The sequence below is a fragment of the Narcine bancroftii genome, chromosome 3, assembly GCF_036971445.1.
Source record: "Narcine bancroftii isolate sNarBan1 chromosome 3, sNarBan1.hap1, whole genome shotgun sequence".
In the NCBI taxonomy this organism is placed as follows: Eukaryota; Metazoa; Chordata; class Chondrichthyes; order Torpediniformes; family Narcinidae; genus Narcine; species Narcine bancroftii.
In genome coordinates, this window is record NC_091471.1 from 64632367 (window position 1) to 64650385 (window position 18019).

Consider the following 18019-nt stretch of genomic DNA (forward strand, 5'->3'; position numbering starts at 1 on the left):
GTGTTGCAATGCACAAGTCCAGATTTTGCTGGAGGTCAGAAAATGTGACAAGTCCAGAGGTAGAAGCTCAATCTGGTGCCTTAACTTTACACTGGCCATAATTGCCATAACCAGCTATTTAAATTTGATTAAAGTCATAGACTTCCATGGAAAAGGTAAGGGTATAAAAACATTTATATTTGACTTCATTTAAATTTAAACAATATGAATGAAGTGAAATATGAAAGTAAGAAAAATATTGAGATAACTGCAGAATGAATTTCAATTGTGATTTATTTGAAAAATATCTGATGTCACAAGCTGCAAGAAGAACATCAGATCAGTATGTTGGTGTGTGCTCTTTATGCTTTCAAGGCCACCTTTCTGTTTGTGCTTTGATTTGGTTCAAGGAATGGCTACAGTATAGGCCTCAAGGACACTGGGAGCTGTTGCAATTCTGAAGTTAGGCTCAGAGGCAAATGCGAGGCACAGCCGGATGAAGTGCATTCAAGCCCACTGATACCAGTGAGGCATTTCTTGCCTTGTAGCTCAATGCTCTCCTGGCTGTCCCAAGTAGTGACATTGAGCTAATCAGCTTCAAAATATAAAGAATTACTAAAGCACATTTACTTGTCTCAGTTAATTTATAAACTTAATGTTATATCATCAATATTACTTGCAATAAAATGAACATAAAGGTAGGAAGCACTAGAAATGTACCTTGTCCAAAAGTGAATACACGTCCATCCTTTGTTAGTACAACAGAAAACTGGGTCCCACAAGCTACTTTCTTCACTCCTTTGTTGCAAAGGGCCTCAATTCTCTGCTTGGTAAAATAAAAATAAAGCTCATAGTAAGTTATTGTTGGAGATTTTCTCTCAGTATATTTCATCCTTGATTTGGCAAAAGGAATTAGTACTGTAAACTGATTGGCCATCTACATTTTTAAAAATTCCAATAATTGGATATGAAAGTAACTTAAACCCCAACAAGAAAATGTAAATCAACATAATTTATATGCAATGGTGTTAATGGCTACATACATGTTAAATTGAGAACAGTGACTTTATTCAAAGCAACCAATGTTTCCAAATAATTCAATCACAATACCTGTTTATTTTGCATTACTACAAAAGATTTCAATGCAATATCTTAAATTTTATGATTGGAATGGGCAACTTGAATAAACAAAGATAAAAACAAAACAAAAAGATGGAGGAATTCAGCAGGTTACGCAACATTTATAGAAGGTAAAGATGTATAATCAATGTTTGGGCCTGAGCCCTTTTGCTAAGTTCCTTCAGCATTTTGGTGTTTGTCTGTAATCACAATGCCTGCAGACTTTCATGTTTCACTAAGATAAACTTTTTCTCCAAATTACTTTCACAATTACTTTCTTGCTCTGTTTCAAGTATGCTTTACTAAAGCCAGATTAATGAATCATTGCAGAATATACATTACAATATTGCAGGTTGTTTGTTCTGCAATACAATAATGTCCAAACACAATAAACAAGTATCAAAATTGGTCAAAATTATTGTTCATAGTATACTCACCAAAATAGACAAGCTGTCAACAAAACCATGCCTATAAGTACTGCAACAGATTTGTGTTAACCTTTAATGTTAAACTATATTTCTTTTATAAAAGTGTCTTAGTAAATTATAGAGTTAAAATATTGTATTTATTCTTAGTAAGTTAGCTGTGAGTTGGTAGAGTTCACAGCACATTTATAGAGAACCATTGTTTCCTGAGAAGAATGTTCATTCTCAGAGTTAATGCATCTTGGACAGACAGAGCTAATGGATTTCAAGCGGGTCTTAATTATTCACAAACTGGTGAGGAAGCTATCTGTGATGAGGTCAGAGTTGTTAAGGATATGGAATGGTTTTGAAAAAGGAATAGAATTTAAGTAGAAATAAAACTGATGGTCATGTGGTTTCCAAGAATTGGGACTCACCTTGGTGATCATGTAATGGTCACATGATTTGGAGAACTATATTACCGAATTCAGACATTTTGTTTTCAGTTTTGGAACAGTTCAGCTTGGAATTCACAGAAGTCAAAATCCTGTGACATACAAGGGTTGAAACTTTGTGAAAGACAGAGTTGAGTTACAGTAACCAGAACTGGTGCTGTTTGTTGTGTTACTCCTCAAAGGGAACACAAAATCTGTGGCTTTTGAATTAATGAAGTCCACTTTGCTGTCTCTTTGGAAAAGAGGACAGAATTCTCCTGGGTCTAGTTTGGTGTTTGGCCACTTCATTTAACCCTTGTCTGGTTTGTGACTTTATTGTGAAAGAAGATAACCACATTTGTAAAATTAAACCAAATACTTTATTGTAAAAACATAATAAGGCATTGGTCCTACAAACTTCCAAGAAAAAAAGTTTGTGGTGATTCAACCACAACACTGGCTGCACTCCTACCAGCCTACTGCAGGGGGCAACTACTGTACATGCAGGTAGGCAACCAGGATGCTGGCCCCATCTGCTGGCTATCGATCACCGGCCTGTATAAAGACCTGAGCTGGCCCCTTCGGAGAGTCAGACACATGGAGTCAGCAAAGATACAGGTACACAATCCTTATCCGGACATCAAAAATCCGGAAAGTTCCAAAATCCGGCAAGTGGGGAGGGAGATGGCAGTGTGAGTCGGGTGGGCGAGGGGGAAGAGACCGGCAGCACAATTCGGGTGGGTTTAAATCTGGCTTTCCGAAATCCGGAAAAATCCGAAATTCGGAACACACTGTCCCCCAAGGGTTCCAGATAAAGGATCGTGAATCTGTACTGAAAACTGGTGTGTACAAGTTTAAGCTAATTAAAGCCTGTTGTACAGTCTGTGGATTTTGCATCAGAATTATTCACACAGCAATGCTCACAAAGTTGGAAGTACATATCTGTTTCATGCATGAGTCTTTACAGTTTTGTTCTCACCTGGGGACAACATTTAACAGTACATGCTCCGACACCTAGCTTTCCATAGTCTCCATCACCAAATGACCAGACTGTCATTCCATCCGATGAAACAACAAGGGTGTGATTCAATCCACAAGCCACCTGCGGAAATGAAAGAAAATCTTTATAATAATATCTACATGAAACTATATTGTGAATACATAAATAATGCAATGAACAATTAAAGCTTTGTTAGTTTTGCTGAACAATCCTCACAACCTTCAAGTGCACCCTTTCTATGATATTCCAAAACATTTTGGAAACTCATGAATTGTAAATAACAGCCATTTTCCTCCTTGAGCTTGCTTCACAATTTAATCACCTCATCCATATACATCAGATCTATTCATCTACTTTTGTGATAATATGGGCAAGCCCTCCATTTAAATTCCGGCATTTCTAGTTGGAAAAAAGCTTATGGCTCCACATCAATGAGAGTTTTTAAGGTGAAGATCCATTGGCCACCAAGGCAGTTAGATATGAAAATACAAATTAGAAGATATAGGTCTCTCAAGCCTGCCCTGCCATTCACAAGATCACAGTGGATCTTTCAAGATTCAAGCTTCTTTTATTATCATGTTGATTTATAGCACTAAGTGTTACAATACCTGATGTTTCAGTGTTGGCTAGATTGATTGTAGAGTTAGTACGGTTGGTTGCTTCAATTACAATAATAGAGGATGACCACTAGGGAATATCATCTGGTATTGGACAAATCTTCATTTGTATTCCCTGGTGTCATTGGGTGTTGTGGCCTTTTACATACAAGATACCCTCTGCCAAGGCAGGCCCATCACAGGCTGATCAGACCTGGCTGTGTATCCCAAATCCATTTCTCCTAGTGGTTATTTGGAGCTCAGATAGGATCCCTACTTTTCAGCCAGAGCCAGTGACTGCTAATTGTCTTTCTGAGGGCCTGCCCTGTTATTTCAACATCCCTCAGAAGTTTGGTCATGGATTTGGCAACACATCCTTTACAAACAACTTCAACCGGGCACACCCTAACCTTACAGTCTCGCTCTTTTGTGGCAAGATTAGTAAAACCTTCATTCTTGCACCATGGTACTCTCCCAAGGAACTGTCAGCTCAATAATGAAGTCAATCTGCGGAGAGCTGGACCAGAGTACTAAATCTGGTCTTAGGTTGGTGCTGGCAATTTCTGGTGGAAAGATGAGTTGCTGGCCAAGGTCTACAAGCAATTTCTAGACTGGCTGTGTTCAGCTGGCCTATGTTTTGGAGTGAGGAGGAGTGGGCCCTGTGACCTATTCCCTCCTGAATGAAAGGCATTAGGCATGGGAGGGTGTCTGGGTTCAGGGTGTTTGACGATAGGGCATTTTAAGTTATTTTTTTCTTAGAGTTCAATTGCTAGACATCTCAGCGCTTGATTGAGTTGCCAGGTATATTGGCCTTGGGCAAGACTGAAATTGCACCCAACCAAAATGTAGTTGAGGCTAGCAGAAAATATGCAGAGGGGACCTGCTGGGTCCTTTCCCAACCACAGATTTAAGTTTGTGGGAGATTTAAGTCATATGTGACTTTGATGATAAAGCTTTGGTCTATTTGACTCTTTATTCCACGAGTCCTTCCAGGTTAGTCTCCTCTTTTCAATGCCCTCCCATCTTGTCTATTTCTCTTGAATTGGTTGAGATATGGCTTTGGCAAACCTGGTTGCTTCTTCTTGCCGGCAAACCTTCTCCACCACCAATTGCTGACATTCAGATGGACTTGCTTTCTGCCAAGTGTGTTTCTTTGTTTCTAAGCCAAAGCCCCCTCTACCTTGTTGCACATAGTCCACTATGTCCCAGTGATGGAGTGTGCTGATTTTTCATTCTGTACAGCAGCAACTGGCATCTATTTTCTATCTGTTGATATGGCTGGATAGTGCCTCTTATGCACAGGTCCTGTTATTCTCTAAGCATCATCTCCAGCCTCATTTTGGTACATTTATATTCCTGCACAAGGCTAGACAATGGCAATGACAGGATTACAACCCCATAAGGCCCTATACTATTAAGCCAAAAAGTAAAAAAAACAAAATTCTGTAGACACCATGGTTGAAGTTTTAAACAAATGCTGGAGAAACTCAGCAGGTTCAATAGTGTCCTCTATATAGCAAAGGTAAAAATACACAACTGACATCTCAGGCTTGAGCCCTTCATCAATGTATGGAAAAATGTGGTCAGGTGACCGAACAAAAGATTAGGGGGGAGGCATGGTCGCAAAGGCAGGAGGTAATAGGTGGAGAAGGAAGGAAGGAGACAAGGGTGAGCAAGGGGAGGAGGAACGGCTAGGTGAATATAGAGGGAGGGAGGAGGAGAGCTGGAAGAGGGAAGGGAAGGGAAGGGGAAGAGTAGGGTAGGGAGAGAGGAGAGCAGGTTAGCAGAAACTGGAAAGTCAATGTTAATGCCATCTGGCTGGAAATCAGAAAATCAGGTAGTATTCCTCCAATTTATGGGTGGTCTTGGTGGGGTACTATCTGTCTGGGCACTCTCCAGCCAGATGACATTAACATTGACTTTTCTGGTTTCTGCTAACCTGGTCTCTTCTCTTACCCCACGTCCCTTCCCTCTCTATTCACCAAGCCATCCCTCCTCCCCTTGCTCGCCCTTGTCCCCTCCCTCCTTTCTCCATATATTACTTCCTGCCTTTGCGACCACACCTCCTCCCCTACTCTTTTGTTCAGATGTCAGCTGACTTTTCCATATCTTGATGAAGGGCTCAAACGAGAAACATTGTTTATGCATTTTTACCTTTGCTGTATAAAGGACTTTGTTTAACCTGCTGAGTTTCTCCAACATTGTGCTTTTAGTACCACCAATCTGAGGCACTTCCTCGTTTGTGAGCTAATTGGTCTCTCCATTTTCTCAACATTTGATAGAGATGCTCGTATATTGTTAATGGCCGTGAGTAGTGGTAGCAGGCCTAACTGGAGACACACCTTCAGGTTCCATGGGAAGGCAGTATTGTTAATTTGCTTTAGGCCACCGAGTATATCCTGCCTGAGTTGATCAACCTGCTCAGTGTCCTTTAGAGTTGCATTACCAACATCCAAGGCTTTTGATTGGTTTATCCAGGACAGTTGGTATTGGATCTTCATTAAAGCAAAACCTTTCATCTGCAAGCCTGCCCTTAACAATGGAAATACTACGAGATTTGCTTGGTTTGATTTCAATTCGTGCCCATTTGATGTTGCTATGAAGCTTATCAAGGAGACGCTTAGTGCACGCCTTTGTTGTTGTTAATGAGGTTATGTCATCCATGTACTTTCTAATTGGAGGAAGATGTACCCCACTCTTCAGGTGTTCCCCTCCCACTTCCCAATGGTGATACACAGATGATGAGTAACATTGCCATGGTGAAAGCAAGGAGAGAGATGGTGTAACCTGCTATTATTTCCATGTGCTGCCAAGGAGTGGTGTATTCCAGTGTTGTAATGGAGAACTGAAAATACGCTTGGATGAGATGTGCGATGGCCTCTGGAACCTTGAAGAAGGTGAAGGCTGTTCAGAGCATCTTATAAAGGACTGATCCAAAGGCATTGGCTAGATCTAAATACGTGAAAGTCTTTGTTTTCCCTCTTGGCTGTTGTATCTGATGCCAGTGTGTTCTAAGCATCCTGAGAATCCCCATATTCCTACCTTCTGCATTGATCCCTCCTGCTCTCCGCCATGCCTTAGGTATGATTTTTTTCCCCCATGTCAGGATGTTTTTATAGACCCTGACTGAAATTCCATTGGTGCTGTTCTTGGCCACTTTACTGTGCTCTTCACCTCTTTTGCTTACGATACCCCTTCAGCCAGTTTCGAGCCAGTCTCAAGCAGCCCACAGCCTGGTGTGAGTCCTTTGACTGCAAGTCACAAGCAGCTCGAAGCCTATCTGGGTTTTTCAAATCAAGTTGCCAACAGTTCGCACCTGTGTGCTTTTCAGTTGTAGAACCCCTCACTGGTCCTCCGCCATTGTCACTGTCACAGAGTTGTCTCCTCTGCTTCTTCTCAAATGTGGGGTGGTCTCCCCATTTTATGGTGCCCTCAGTCCTCTGCTTCCCTGGAGTCTGACACCGCTTGAGGACGCTGCTGATTACAGGCACCACCATCCTGGACCCAGATCCCAAGGTCGCAGGATTTTAAAATAAAATACCGCTGGCTGTTTAAAGCTTGTCAGAGCTGTCAGTAGTTGCAATGGGCGGTAAAGTCTAACAGAGAAGCGCCGTGCCTCCACTTCCCACTCTTAAAGGTCCATAACAGCAACAGTGCTGCCATTACAGCAACTATGGTAGTGCAGCCATTTTTTATTCTTCTAACTCCTGCCCTATCCCCTTGTACCTTGATTCCTTTAGTATCCAAAATACATCATGCATAAAGTTTTGCATGACTAAATCTACTTTTAAAAATATTCACTCTGTTACTGCTGCCTTTTGAGACTCAGAACCCTCCAATTACCTGTCTAAGTATGAATCTAGCCTGCATTCTTCAAAATGAAATTTGCCTGGGAATATGTCCTAAGTAACTGCAGACTTCCAGGCAAGGGGAAGATCTCTGTGAAAATAGAAAAAGAAGCTACTTGTGCCTGTATCAATTCTTAAAAATGTGTTCAATTTAATGCTACTCTCATTTATCATGTTCATGAGGGCACAGGAAATGTCCATTTGGCCCACTGTTTGACAGATATTCTCACCACTCCCATTTCTCTGTAACTTGGTCCATCTCAGGTTCTAGTCCTTCTGACTTTCCCACCACTGCTTACTCAACAATGAATTTATAGACATCTCAGAGGAAGCTGAAGCATCTGGAGGAAACCTTTATGGGCACAGGAAGAATGATCAACCTCTACTTACACAGCAGAAATCAGAATCTAATTCAAATTTTTGGACCTACATGGTAAATACTGCGCTGCTCCAAACCTTGTACATTTGTGATCTTTAGTCATTTTGTTCTTTATTTTAACTTAGGGGATGTGGATGACAAGGGCAAGACTGTCAACTACTGTCCATTTCCTGTCCTTAGATGCCATTTATGAGCTGACTTACATTGACCAGATAGCATAGGATAGCAAATTACAATATACTCAAGCTTTTCTGGACTGAACAGGGTAGATGAATTGAAGGCATTCAATCAGTAAAAGTAGCAAGCACTAAGGAAACGGATTAAGTTACCAGGCCACAATAAAATATATCTCAGATTTTCAAAAAAGCGAGGTGTGTCATTATGCGATTGCACACTAAATTTACTTTATTAGATCCAATAATTTCTGCATATCAGTACCTGTCCTATTGAATAATCTTCCAGAGCCATCACCTTCTCAGGCAACATTTTGTTGAATGTGCTCCTGAGACCCAAGCGCCCGTAATCTCCACTCCCAAATGTAAAGAGTTTTCCATCGACTGTAACCACAGCTGAATGTTTAAACCCACAAGAAATCTATTCAAACAGGAAGAAACAAGATTTAGTTCACTTTCTTGGAAACCACACTAAACAAAATTGAAAAATTTTCAAAGGTATCCTATTTCAAAGTTTGCAAAAAGTTTCGTCAGCTTGATGGATATCATATATGGAGAACAATGGATTGTCAGGTTAAAATGTTATCACATTGTTACAATGGTGGAAGGATAATTATTCCCAGTTTGTTTGTGTATTAGTGGTAACTCCAAGCCATCCCTAAACAAGACTAGCTCCAAAAATGCACTCACTGCTATGAGTGACAACAAAGGTAACTGTATGAAGAGGAAGAGTATACCAAAATTCTTTTAATTGTCAGTGGAATAGTTTGCTTACCTGCACTATGTCTTCTCCCTGTAAAGCCTCAATTTGCCGAGGTCTGCGCTGTCTTTCACTGTTTCCATGTCCAAGCTTTCCATAATCACCATCTCCCCAGCTGAAAACTTCCCCACTCTCAGTTAGAGCCATAGAATGACCATCTGATCCACATGAGGTCACTAACTGTGTCACAACATAACCTGGCAAAAGAAAATGCTGAATTCTACTAATGGAACCAAGACCAAGACAATGAGAAATGGAACAGACATGGAAAGCAGCTGCAATAAATACCATTTGTCGAAAATCATGTCACATGAACATTAAACTAAAACAAAATTATTTATAATTTTTACTGAAAGCATAAGGGAATACATACCCCTGCATTTTCCCAATTTTATTTTGTGACAAATTTTTAAACTCTCATTCCACAAGTTAATTCCTGAGTTCTGTGATCTTTCCCTGGATTTAGTTCTCAAAATCAAAGGCCCAGGTTTGGATTAGGATCAACTTGCAAGATGAACACGCTATACATTGACTGAAGAAGCCCATATGCCCTTAAGTAATATGGTTGGATCATGTGTTGCTAACAAGAGCCTTGTCATAAAACTTAGAGAAACCTTTGACAGACAGCAAAATCAAGCCTCAAACATTCTGAATATTTCATAATGTTCTTGACTTTCAGAAGTATTTATAAACTACGTGGTTAAAAGCAATTCAATTGCCAAAAAAAAATTGCAATTAAAAAATAAGCTAAAATAACTTTAATAAAAAGCATTACTGTATTCATATATCTCACAGGATAGAAGGAGGCCCTTCATCCTTCAGAGTCTCTATCAGCTCCCAGAGCAATCACACTATTACATTTATTCCTGGTAACCTGCTCTTTCTGACATGCCCATTAACTCCTTTGGGTTTCCTGCCACCTGCCCCATTAGATGCCATTTAGAGTGGTCAATAAATTTCCCTAGTAGCAGATTTTTGCAATGCATAAGGAAACTCGAATTCCCAAAGAAAATGCATGATCATAGAGAGAACTTGGAAACTCCACACAGACAATGCTGGAGGTGGATTTTAATCCAGGTCTTGGGCAGGAAGGGAAATTACTGTGCTACCATGCTTTAAATAAATAATTATAAATACGACCAGCAAAATTCCATTTAAGCATGGGTTGGACGACTTTGCCCATCACATTTGCATCAGTTAAGAAAGAGCCAGCCCAATTTCAATTTACAGTACCAGGTCCACTGCTCCACAGGTCCCTGCTCTACTCCATTTTGATTCGACTGATGTACCAAACTGACAATCTGTGACTACCCCATTTGGTACTTATATGTGAAAAATGTTGAGTGCTTCACCAGTTTATTGTGGAATTTCCAGTATTTTTCATCAAGATAGGCCCATAATTTTTGTAGCAAGTATGATGCTAAACAGAAAACTAACATTACAGATCTGGGCTTCATGATCACACCACACGACCATCTTCAACTCTGGAAGGATTACTAATTTACAGGAAAAGCTAAAATCAGTACAGTAGCAGATTGATTGAGAAAAAAAACTAATTACATGCACTGTTACAGACAATCTGTTTGATGATCCAACCCAACTATCTAAACGTTTGTATTTTACAGGATCATCCTTCCACTCTATTCACTTTCATCACCTCGTTACCTCTGTTCGCTTCTCCCTGATGCACAAGTTAAGGCTGATTTTAAACATGTTAATGTCAACAGCTTCATCTGGTCTGTGGATGGCAACATCCACTTTGCCCCTCTGCTGAGCTTGATTGCCAAGGTGTGAAACATGATAATCTGCAGATGTTGTGATTGAAGTCAAAACACAGAAATCCTGCAGAAACTCAGTCAGTCTCAGAGCAACATGGGAGGTAAAAATAAATGAACGGATGTTTCGGGCCTGAACCCTTCTTCAAGGTGCTAATAACCTTGCTCCATGTGTGGAGATGGATGCTGGTTGAAAGAATTTTAATTTATTCCGAAGGTGAGGTGAAGCATTGCATCAAGAAAAATTGAGAAAATTGTTGGGACAATGAGGCTTGCTCAATTCCTGGATGTTCTGAGTTGAGCTGTGGAGCCAGAGATTCTGAACACAGCTTGTGTTCCATCATGTAGCAGATGCCTGTTGGAGACTAATTTCTGTAGTGGGTAGACAAATTTGGGAAGCTTGATCCACAATTCCTCTTGAAATACTGAATCAAAGACATTTTGTGAGCTTAATAAAAGAAGAATCTATTGCCACCTTCTTTGAATTGAGAATCTACCAGGTATGTCTCACCCACTGTGGTGAGAATAATATCAAAGCTTTTGCATCTCCAGACTATAACAAACAAGTGACATTCAGATCAGTTACTGCGGGGGCTATCCATCAGGATCCTGAACTTAAGACTGAGGAGTGGAAGTTGCCTATGCATAACTTCATTTAAAATACAACAAATTAAAGCATGCACATTGAAACTGAGCTCTCAAGTTATTGTGTTCACTGATGCTTGAGAAAATAAACTTCATAATTAAAAACCACAAATTAAAAGTCCCATATCAACCTGCCTTCCAATAAGTTGCAGCACGAGTAATAGTTAACACAACGCTGTTACAGCGCCAATAACTGGGTCTTGGGTTTGAATCCTCCAGGTGCTCTGGTTTCCTTCCACTATTCAAAAATGTACCTGGATGTAGGTTAATTGGGTGTATTTGGGTAGCATGGGTTTGTGGGCTGAAATGACCTGTTACCATGCTGTTTGTCTAATTTAAATTTAATTTAATAACGGTTCACTGCTGAGCACAGTCGCGGCATCTTGAGCACAAACCCTGTGGTTGCAGGATTTTAAAATAAAACACTGTTGCCACCTTTAACAGGTTGCTTAAAGCCTGTACAGAGCTGTCAGTATTAGGACTGGGTGATCGAACCCTTTGGAGCAGTGCTGTATCTCCACTCTCCGCTTGTCGGGTCTGCACTAGTGGTAGTGCTGTGTTAAAGCCTGTACAGAGCTGTCGGTATTAGGACTGGGTGATCGAACCCTTTGGAGCAGTGCTGTATCTCTACGCTCCGCTTGTCGGGTCTGCACTAGTGGTAGTGCTGTGATTACAGCAGAGCCACCATTTCAAAAAATTTTTTTTCAATGCACCAGCACTGACATCTGCTGTCCGAGGAATAGAGTGAACATCAATACTTTATAATATGGCACAAAACTCATTGGTTCTAGTCAGCAGTATCCCTGCCACCATGGATTTGTAACAGGCACAAAAAGCACAAGATTTCCATGATCTGTAGGCAGGTAGCTTCTCAACAAAATTAAAAATGCTCATCACCAGTACTTTTCCATCACTTGACATCTCCATCACTTGACATCATGCTTCTATTTGCACTCATCTAACTTACAAATAAGATAACATTGAGATAAATGATAATTTTGTTTGATAAATGTTGACACTGACAAAAACAAAATACTGGAAATCTGAATTGTAAACACAAAATGTTTCAATTATTTGGCAGTTGGAAAGTTATTAACAAATATCTTAAAATAATACAGAGTGACTAAAATAAAACATTGGAATTAATACCACATCCCAACGAAATAGCTAACATCAGCCCCTTTCACACTTGCGTCCCACTAAATTGGCCATTCAATGCACTGGGATAGGAATGAGGGTTTGGCTTTTCACACTTGACCACTCCTAACTGGGCAAGGAGCCATCCCCGGGGTGAGGACAGTTCTACCTTTTACCAGTGATGTCATGATGCATTGAGCGATGGTGGACCTGCTCTAAATCCTGATTAAAATTAACAAAATTAATCATGCCTAATTATAATATAATTAAGCTTTACGTATGACACAGTTTGAGCCCTTCAGCCCGTTGTTGTTGTGCTGACCTATATAACCCTTTATCAGGGACCATGGGAAAATGTTAGCAATAAATAGCAATAGCAGACAATTTTTAAACGAGGGAAAGTTGGTAGCACTATTGCATACAATTTAAACAGCGTGGGAAAGTTGGTAGCACCATCACGTACAACTTATAAATACCGTGGGAAAAAGCAATCGTGGACCTGCCGTCCCAGAATTCCATGTGGCAGAGAAAGAGCTCTATGCCTGGCTGCATGCATGGCATTCTGGGAAGTTAGGTCCACCATTGCTTTTCCCACGGGCTTTATAAATTGTGCACTATAGCACTATCAATTTTCCCAAGCTGTTTAAAAATTGTTCTCCATTGCTATTTATTTCCTCTCTCGCTCCTGCTGTGACTTTCCCATGGCAAAGTTTATACCATCATTTTAATCTTCCTTCAAATTCCTGCACTCATGCAAAAATATGGGTAATTTCAATCCCATGATGCAGTTGCCCGTTTCACACTTACCTGATTGCAACGCCAGTGTCTGCAGACTTCGGGGATTGTACTAGGGGTTGAGGCCATCAATCCCTGGCGTGAGATGATTTTGCTTTTGCACTAGGCACTTTAAAGGCCAGTTGGCGGTTAATTCCTGTGATCACTTGCAAGTGTGAAAGGGGCTATAAATTACTTAACTAGTGTTATGCAAACAACGCAGATCAAATCTTTACCCAAATCCTACATTTTGTAAAACAGTTCTAACTGGTTATAGGTTGGATTGAAAATGAATAGTCAAGCAATTGCTTCAGCTGTGAAATGTTGCATATGCTTACCCTGCAAAGCTGCAATGACAGTGGGAACATGGAGGTCATCAGAATTTCCTTGGCCCAAGCGTCCATAGCTCCCTTCTCCAAAAGCTACAACGGTTCCATTAGCCTGAACAATGAAAGTACAATTCTGTCCACAAACAACCTAGTCACAGGAAAAAAAATAAAGACATAATTATGCTACGACACACCAAAATACAAAAAAAAAGTATTGGTATTTTCTGGATATATAGAGACTTGGAGTCAGCTGTAGTATTACCATGTGACAACATGTGAAACAGGACAGCAAAGAAACAGCTGAAGCATTGAGGAGTCCTAAATTCCTTCTTTGAAATACTGGGAGGGCAAAACCAATGGTTCAGTTCCTGCTGCAAACTCTGAACCCTTGCCAGTGATGTAAATCTGGTACAATTCAGCAATTCGTAGCACGAGATAGAATCTGCGTCACGCATTTCACATCACTCTTTTTTTGTGGATTAATTCTACAATAAAAGCTCAACTCATCCATTTCATAATTAAATATTGTACTTCACCCTACTTTAGTTTACTGCTTTCTTATATTGAAATTAGTAATCTTAAGAGGTGGAAATGTTCATAAGGTTTCCTTATATGTGGATGATCTTTTCCTGTCATTTCAGATCCTGATGCTTCATCAATTTAGCCAATTAATAAATCTTCAGAAAAGCGAGTTGCTTGTATTGAACTTTTCTGATTCTTTAGTTAATGCCCTTTCTCTTAAAATAGCTAAAAATTTAATTATTTAGGTGTAACTATTACAAAAAATTATAATAATTTGTTTAAAGAGAATTTTCTTACTTTATTGAATCCTGTTAAGTCTTTATCTCGGTAGTAAGATGAATATTTTAGCTACATTTTTGTGCATTTTTCAAGCTGTTTCTGTTTTTGTTCCTAAAACTTTTTTGATTCACTTGACTCAATTATTTCTTCATATATTTGAAAAAATAAGCGTCCTCATCTCAATAAAGTTTTCCTTCAAAACCTTAAAAAGAAAGGTTGTTTGGCTTTACCTAATTTTAGATTTTATTGTGCAGCTAATATTAGATGTATCACTTTTTGGATTCATTATAAGGATGGAATGGATGCTCCAAATTGGATTAATTTAGACATTAATTCTACTAAAAAATATACTCTTATTTCAGTACTTGGAGCACCATTATCTTTCTCTGCTTCCAAATTAACCAATAATTTTGTTGTTAAACATACTTTGAGAATTTGGTTTCAATTTAGAATTTGTTTTGGATTTCATAGATTTTTTAAAAACTTATTATTATTTATTTCTTTTTTTCACCTTCTGTGCAAGATTCTGCTTTTCATGAATGGTCTTAGTTGGATATCCAATCTTTTCAAGACTTATTTAGGATAATAATTTAGCTTCATTTGAACAACTATCTTTTAAATTTAATTTATCAAAGTATAATTTCTTTAGATACTTACAAATTAGTTTTTTGAATTCTCTATTGAGACTTCCTCAGGACCTTGTTATAAATATGATAAGGATGATTTATAATTTTAAACCGAGTCAAAAAAAAAGAAGCTAATATTGGTATATATGATTTACTATTGAAGTCTAGGGATAACTCCCGAGATACGATTAGAAAATTATGGGAGCAAGATTTTCAGCTCTCATTCTCGGATACTACAATGGATTCTATCTTAAAATTGGTAAATCCCTCTTCTTTATGTGCCATGGATTCTATCTTAAAATTGGTAAATCCCTCTTCTTTATGTGCCCATAATTCATTTCTACAATTTAAGGTAGTACATCAAGCCGACTTTTATAAAGTTCATTTGATCCTAATATTTCTTCAAATTGTGATAGATGTAAAACCGAAGAAAGTACTTTATTACATAGGTTTTGGTCTTATTCTTTCTTTCCAAATTTTGGGAAGATATCTTTCATACCTTATCTTTATTTCTTAATGCAAATCTAATACCTAATCCTTTAATTGTTCTTTTTGGATCAACTAAGGTAATTGATTTGAAATGAACTGTGTCTCAATCCCATGTAGTTTCTTTCGCTTCCCTTTTTGCTAGACGATCAATATTGATGAGATGGAAAGATGTTGTCCCTCCTACTCATATTCAATGGTTATATGACATGATGGCATGTCCAACTTTGGAAAAAAATCAGATATTCCTCTTGTTATGGACCTTGACTATTTTGTTTTTTTGACAGGACAGAACTTAGTGCAGGGGATTTAACAATTGTCGTAACGTTAAGATACCACTAGGGGACTGACAACTGTCAAATAATTAACTTGCTGTGAGGGATTTGACAGCTGCTAGGAGCTGTAGTAGTGCTAAGATGCCACTAGGAAATTTTGAAAGCTATTAAAGCACGAGAGCGAGCCTGCAGCTCTCTCTACCATTGGGAGAGCTGGAGGCAGTGCTGGGCAGTTTAAATCCCACAGCATGCTAATTCTGGAGAGGTTCGTTGGTGGAGTGTGCAGAACTAACCAGTGCCTCTCCTGTCCCCTTTCAAGAAAGAGGACTTGTATGCCAGAAGGGCACTAATGAATCCTAAGGAGGGCTTTGGAGGGTCACCAGACCACTCAGGACAAAGTGTCCAAAGAAGAGGACTCACGTGGCAGAAGGACACTTGCGAACCCTTAAGTAGGCTTCGTAGGTGGGAACCTCATATAGTGACCAGGAGGTCATTGTGGACATTCCTGAATAAAGGAAGTGAAAGGTGGTGGTAGCCCCATTCCAACCCCAAGGCAGTTTTGTGTTCCCCTGACAGGCTTGATGTGACTGACATGGGGTTTTTTGGTTTATTTTTGGGAATTTGGGTGATTTTTGGGGAATTTCAGCCTGGACAGTAAAGATTCCCCCCCCCCCCCCCACATACCCTGTTGTTGATATAGAGTTGCCATTAAGGCTGGTATGCAGGAGTTAAGTTTATTGAGTTAATTCTATTATTGTTAGTTAGGTTAATAAATTTTGTGTTAAATTTAACTCATCCATTTGTGTACCTCCTAATTGCTGCTGGGCAGTGAAACACCTCTAATGTAACGGAATTAAACTTTTCAAGTTTATGGGGTACTTTCATTAATTTTTTTCATAATCTATATGATCATTTAGATCTCGTCTCGTGAGTTTGTTTTTCTTTTTAAAATGGTAGTGAATTTGTATGTATTTACCAAATATCTTCGAAAGGGAAGGGGGAAGAATTTGTAGTATAGTATCAATTTTTAAAATCTTTTTCAATTTGACACATGTTATAACTGATTAAATTATTACTTAATTATTTCCTTTCTTGTTTGATTGTTATGATATCTAGTTTATAGTATCAGATTTTCTTATACAAGTATTTCTTTTGTAAATTTCCTTTTTCATATTGCCTCTATATATTTAGATAAACATGGCTTCTACTTTTTGTGTTATTATTGTAAAATTTAATAAAAATACTGAAACAGCTATGAAATTAGTAAAAGAGCCTAATAATCTTCTGAAGAATGTCTTCAAAGAAAATTTGATACTGAACCACACGAACAAAGATTAGCACTGGTGTTCAAAAGTTCAATGAATGGTGTGGCATTTTGTTCTTAAAGGCAGAAAGAGACTTAATTTAGAGAGGGATTTGCTGAAATGAAAGTCTAGGAACCTTTTGATAGCAACTCCATAATCAATATCTTCTTCATAAATTAGCTCTTTATTGATTTCTGCACCTGCACATAAAAATGCAAAAGTCATAGAACGCATTCTGCATGGAACACACTCTTCGGTCCAACTTGACTATGTTGGCTTTCTGGGTTAGTCATATTTACTTGCGTTTGGTCCATATCCTTCTAAACCCTTCCTATTCATAACTATCTTTTGAACATCATAATTTTACTACTTCTATAGCTATTTTTGCAATTTGTTCCAGATACAGAACACCTTCTGAATGAAAATGTTGCCCTTCTCACCTTAATCCTATGCCATCTAAATCTAGAATCATCTATCCTGGGGAAAATGATTGAATATTCACTTTATTCACGTCCATCATGATTTTATATACTTCTAAAATGCCATCCCTCATCCATCTTTACACTCCAGGGAATAAAGACTTAGTCTCTCCCTATAACTCAAGCCATCAAGTCCTAGTGACATCTTGGTTATTCTCTTCTACACTGTTTCCAACTTAAAGACATTCTTCTCAAAGATGGGTGACCAGAAATCTAAGCAAAGTGTTTCAGTATTTTTATAAAATTTTACAATAATAACACAAAAAGTAGAAGCCATGTTTATCTAAATATAGAGGCAATATGAAAAAGGAAATTTACAACAAAAATACTTGTATAATAAAATCTGATACATATAAACTAGATATAACAATCAAACAAGAAAGGAAATAATTAAGTAATAATTTAATCAGTTATAACATGTGTCAAATTGAAAAAGATTTAAAAAATTGATACTATACTACAAATTCTTCCCTCTTCCCTTTCGGTTATTTGGTAAATACATACAAATTCACTACCATTTTAAAAAGAAAAACAAACTCACGAGACGAGATCTAAATGATCATATAGATTATGAAAAAAATTAATTTCCAGGGATCTATATTTTACTATGCAAGTCTTGCCTGATTTTAACTTTTCAAAGTTCAACACTTTGTACTTATCACTAAGTTAAATTCCATCTACTGTTAATTGGCCCAC

General features: G+C 38.5%; 1 protein-coding gene across 7 annotated transcripts in view; it reads right to left on the minus strand.

The window, feature by feature from the left end:
- The window catches only part of LOC138757224 (probable E3 ubiquitin-protein ligase HERC1), a 309739-nt gene that overhangs the window by 25539 nt on the left and 266181 nt on the right, over positions 1-18019 (minus strand). For 5 of the 7 annotated variants that reach the window (XM_069924220.1, XM_069924216.1, XM_069924219.1 and 2 more), the window contains exons 65-69: positions 13362-13500; positions 8708-8889; positions 8198-8353; positions 2916-3038; positions 700-805 (exon numbers count right to left, since the gene is read on the minus strand). In XM_069924220.1, the coding sequence (XP_069780321.1) occupies positions 700-805; positions 2916-3038; positions 8198-8353; positions 8708-8889; positions 13362-13500 (706 nt within the window). The remainder of the gene's footprint in view (positions 1-699; positions 806-2915; positions 3039-8197; positions 8354-8707; positions 8890-13361; positions 13501-18019) is intronic. The other 2 variants (XM_069924215.1, XM_069924218.1) reach the window with 1 other exon arrangement.